General features: G+C 35.0%; 1 protein-coding gene across 1 annotated transcript; it reads left to right on the top strand.

Annotated features, from left to right (window-relative positions):
• Window positions 1-3,748: 3,748 nt before the first annotated feature.
• LOC137835171 (uncharacterized) lies at window positions 3,749-4,951 on the top strand. The gene has a single exon (XM_068643550.1). It carries the CDS (start codon window positions 3,749-3,751, stop codon window positions 4,949-4,951), a length of 1,203 nt encoding a protein of 400 aa, XP_068499651.1.
• Window positions 4,952-5,229: the final 278 nt, after the last annotated feature.

The raw sequence follows: 5,229 nt of genomic DNA, 5'->3' as shown, positions 1-5,229 counted from the left end.
TCAAATGAGAAGCATTTGAATTTGGAGCCAATTCCTAGTCACAAGGAAAGTGTGACTTGGTTTCTTTTTTTGGCACCTCCTAAATCTACACCTACACCCTTTTTTTTATGTCACATGGAAGGTGTGGCTTAGCTTTTTACATTTGCACCTCTTATATTTATATCTACACCACCCTTTATGTTCTACTAAAAATACTTAAAAGTAATTACAAAAGAAAGACATCCAATGATGCTTAGTTGGCCCATATCTTCTATTTGTTGGGCTTGAGCAGAAGCTTGAACTTGTATCATGGGCTTGGGCCTCTTCCATCATCCCCTCCCTCTTGAAAAGGATTTGTCCTCAAATTCAATGCTTCTTCTTCATCATCATTATGTGGATGTATGTGGCTGGATGGTTTCCATCATCCCCTCCTTGAGAGAATCTGTCCTCAGATCTACAGGTTTGATCTCGAACAACAACCTTATTCTTATTTTGAAAACTAGGCTCGTCCTCCAGGATCAAATGTCCATCTATGGGAATCCTGAAACAAAGCAAAGGAGTTAGTGTGAGCAATTGGAGAAAACTTAATTGTATGAAGTTGCCATTTTTGTTTTTCTTTTGTTTTTGGCAACTTTTCACAATATTTCCCTTTTGATGGTTGTATGTATCCTCTAATCCTCTTATGTTTTATAAAATTTCCAATAATAGTTACTTTTCCCTTAGGCATAATTCCTTTAGGAGGTGGTAACAACTTTAAAAGGGAAAGAGGACTATGTTCACATACAACTTCAAATGTAGAAATATGAGTAATCTTGTGGACTACTCCATTGTATGCACACTCAATAGGAAAAGGATACTCATCCCAAGAATTGTGGTTGTCTCTCATGATTTCTCGAAGCATAGTAGAAAGAGCTATGTTTTCAATTTTATTTTGACCATTCTTTTGAGGATGATAAAAATTTGAAGAGAACAATTTAGTTGCAAGTTTTCCCAAGAGAATCCTCAAATCATGGTTTGCGAAATTTGGAGCCCTATCCAACACTATGCTTGAGGATAAACGATGAAGATGTATCACTTCTCTAGAGAAGAGTTTATCCATATCCATGAAAATGGAATCAAAACCTTTTGTTGTCCTAGGAAGCTCTAATATGAAATTTAGGCTTGTGTCTTCCCAAGGATCATTTGCAAAAGGTGAAGGAGTATAGAGTTCATGAGACATTGCCTTAGGTGTAGTTTTAAAACAAGAAATGTATCTAGGGTAATCTCTTTGAACCTCCTTTCTCATGGGTGACAAAAGTTTTCCTTTTAAAAGCTCTAGAGTTTTATCAACTCTAATTTGGCCCATGAGTTCTCCTTTATGAAGATTTTTTCTTTTATGTGTGAAGGTAGTCTCGTTGATACAACCATTGTTCATGAAAATTTTAATGCTTTGCAAGGGTTGTCTCAATAAGACATGACAAGTTTCTTTAGGTACTACCTCACATAAAAAATTGGTTTGGTAGTTACCTATAGATAACTTGACCTTCACTTGGGGATATCTTGGTATATATGTAAAATAATCTATGCAAGCCTCTTTTAAGGATTCTTCTTTTTTTTCTATGCTTGCAAGTGTTCCTTTACAAAAGGTAAGACTTTGAGGTTGTTCAACAAGACACATATTTTCAAAGGTATTTTTAAATCTTTTGTCTTGTTGAATGACCTTGTGGGAAGGAACACTCTTCTCCCACGCCTTTTGTTCTCAAGGGTCTTCTCATGCTTTTCTTTTTCTTTTTCTTTTTCTTTAGCTTCCCTTTCGACCTCCTCTTTTTTCTTTTGTATTTTTCTTTCCTTTCTTTCTTTATGGGAAGCAAACAATTTTTCTACCCTCATTTCCCAATCTAGGAAAACTTCTATATTTTCTTTTCCATGGAAATGGGGTTGGTCTATCCTAACCTCTCTTGGGTTTTCTTGTTCTTTTCTATCTCTTCTATGTCTTCTAGGGGGTGCTTGATAATAATAATTTATTCTAAGGCTTCCCTCCCCAAAAGAATCATGATCTTTAGAGATAGATGCATGAGAAGGTAATTTTTTTGAAATGTGAGACTTCTCATCCTTTGCTTTAGTCAATTCATTAGTTTTGGTCTCATTCTCCAATTGTTTAGATGAAATTGATTGAATATCCTTGGAAAGTTGTTTTAAAAGAGATTTCAAGGATTTCTTAAATACCAAGTCTTTGCCTTAGCCAAAAACTATCCCTCAAGATCTTCACACAAATCTTCCTTTAGGTAAATCACTTAAAACACAATGAGGATGTAGAAATCAAATTTTTAATGCAAGAAACAATGCAAGCTATCTAATCAACCAAGCAAATTTAACAAAGCTTTAAACAATACTACACAATTGAAAAAGCGAAACTAATTAAGTAAGAGATGCAATTAAAAACAATTAACAATTGCTAAACTAGATAGTTCTACACTAGTTGGCCCTAGGTGAGGCTTCTTGGACACTTGGAGCCCTTGAAGACACACTCACCGTCTAATCACGTAATTAAAGAAGTAATTAACAAAAGTTAAGTTGCAAATAAAATTAAGAAAACTCCCTTTGTTGATTTTTTTTTTTTTGCTATTGGCACTTCCTTGGTTGTCTTTTCTTTGTTGGGCCCTCCAAGTGTTTGTGGTGTTTTTGGTAGGTATTTGTTTCTACCCTTGCCTTTGTTCCTCTTAGAATTAGGACAATAATTCTCCAATCCAGCACCTATCAAGCAACTAGACCTCACTCAAGTCAAATTTCCACACAAATAAGCACCAATTGAGAAACAATCCAGCACCAAATTTAGAGGCCAAAGAATTAAAGCAAGAAACAATTAATTGGAAAAACAATACCACACAAATGGAGTTAAAAATGTGACAACTAGAAAGAGTTCCAAAGAAATATTAGACAAGCAAATAAAGGTACTCAAAGAAAGGTAGGCACACAAAATGGATCCTAAGAATAGCACTAGAATTGATTTCAAAATAAAAAACAGCACCACTGAAAAATTGTTGTGGGCCAGAGAGCGTGATTTTCCCCGATTTATGCTGAGCTGCCCTTTTAAGATTTGCTTCTGAAAATTTATATGCAAATAATTCAAGATCTCAACTAAATTCTGGCGTTGATTTCACTCCAAACGCATGAACCATTTTTTTTTTAATAATTTTTTCAAAATCAGTGTTCAGTTACGCCAACTGTAGCGCTAGATTTGCACACTGTTTTTATAATATTTATCATTTTTTTTCTATTGACTCTTTTGAGCTGATTCTTTTTTTATCTTTTCTGTAACACCTCAATCTTGCATAATCCAGAGAATCAGAAATTTCCTATGTGGGAAAATAATTTTCTTAAACAAAACAGCCAAAGTTATGTAAAACAGGGGATTCTGTAAAAATTGAAAAAAAAAACAGCAAGATAACAAAAGATAAACACAATGGAATTGATGAAAAGGAATTTGTGTAGATCTAAACACAAATATGAACTCTATCTAAAAATAAAAGGCACCAAAGGATAAAAAACACAGCAGATTCAAAACAAACATTTAGACCAAAATCAAGAAACAAATAAGCCAAACAAAGTACTACTATGATTTGATGACATGGTTCTCTCGTTATGGAAGTGAGGAAGATGTCTTAAACGGGTTAAGAAGTCAGAAAGAAAAGGACAATATGAAGGAAGGTTTAGGTAGGGGTGGATTAAAGGTTGTTGATGGTGAAACTGATTAGTATGAATATTAGGGGTCTGGGAGGAAGGGATAAAAATGAAGTATATTAATGATCTTATTAGAAAACATCAAGTTGGAGTTATTTGTCTTCAGGAAACAAAATGTGAACAAATTGGTAAGGAAAGATGTTATCAATTTTGGGGGTCAAATGAAATTGACTGGATTGAAATTGAGGCAGTTAATAATGGCGGAGGGTTAATTACTATGTGGAAGAAAGATTGTTTTGAAATGAAAAGGTTTAGAAACGGGAACAATTTCTCAATTATTGAAGGAGTATGGAAGGAAGGAATGCAAGTAGAAATAATGATAACAAATGTTTACCGTGGCGGTACCTTAAGAGAAAAAAGAGTGATTTGGGATGAGATAAGTGAGATAAGGAAAAATCACCCAATAAAATTGTGGTGTGTAGCTGGAGATTTTAATTCTAATAGAAGTGCTAAAGAGAGAAGAGGCCAAAGTTCTAATGTCAATTATAATAGTGAAATACAGAGTTTTAATAATTTTATTGAAGAATCTTGTCTGGTCGACATTCTATTGGTGGGTAGAAAATTTACTTGGTATAAACCTAATGGGACTGTCAAAAGCAGAATATATAGAGTTTTAGTTTCCCTTGAATGGTTGGAGAAATGGTCGGGAAGTAAATTGTATGCGGAAGGGAGAACAGTCTCAGATCACTACGCTTTAATTTTAAAGGATATAAACATTGATTGCGGTCCAAAACCGTTTAGATGTCTTGATGTATGGCAAAAAGATGTTTGTTTTAAGGAGCTCGTAAGGACTAAGTGGGAAAGTTATGATATTAGGGGAAATGGTCTGTACGTTTTGAAAGAGAAATTGAAAAGGTTAAAGTTTGACATAAGGAATTGGAACAAATATGTTTTTGGAGATGTTAATAAACAAAAAGTGGAGTTGGAAAAGAGGATCCAAGTTCTTGATGGAAAAGATGATGAAGGGGAGTTGAGTGTGGATGACAGGGAGGAAAGGAGGCAACTTTTAGCTGAATTGGGGCAAGTCAGAGTTAAACAAGAAGTGATTTTACAGCAAAAAGCAAGGTTGAGATGGGTAAGTCAGGGTGATTTGAATACAAAGTTTTATCACTCAAGTATTAAGTGGAGGAGGATGCATAATGGGATTAATGGCCTCAAGGTCGGAGATCAATGGTGTGATGATCCGGTTGAGGTAAAAGCTAGAGTGAAGGAATTCTTTGAGGGCAGATTCAGTAGGGGGGAAGACAACTAGTTAGATTAGATAATGTTCAGTTTAAGGGTATCTCTAGGGAGGATAATGAAATGTTGGTAGGAGTTATTTCTGAAGTTGAAGTTAAGGAGGCAGTTTGGAATTGTGACAGCTCCAAAAGCCCTGGATCGGATGGGCTTAATTTTGGCTTTATAAACTTTTGTTGGGATATTATAAAAGGGGACGTTGTGAGTGCGGTACAAAGGTTTGCAGAGGATGGAAGTTGGCCAAAAGGTACTAATGCTTCCTTTATTACTCTTGTCCTAAAGGTGGTAAATCCA

This window comes from Phaseolus vulgaris, chromosome 11 (genome assembly GCF_000499845.2).
Source record: "Phaseolus vulgaris cultivar G19833 chromosome 11, P. vulgaris v2.0, whole genome shotgun sequence".
NCBI classification, from domain to species: domain Eukaryota; kingdom Viridiplantae; phylum Streptophyta; class Magnoliopsida; order Fabales; family Fabaceae; genus Phaseolus; species Phaseolus vulgaris.
Note: the sequence above shows the minus strand (reverse complement) of the source record. Positions and strands in the feature narration are given on the sequence as shown.

Coding starts and splice junctions, on each gene's coding strand:
- LOC137835171 (XM_068643550.1), top strand. CDS start 3,749: ATGAAGTATATTAATGATCTTATTAGAAAACATCAAGTTGGAGTTATT.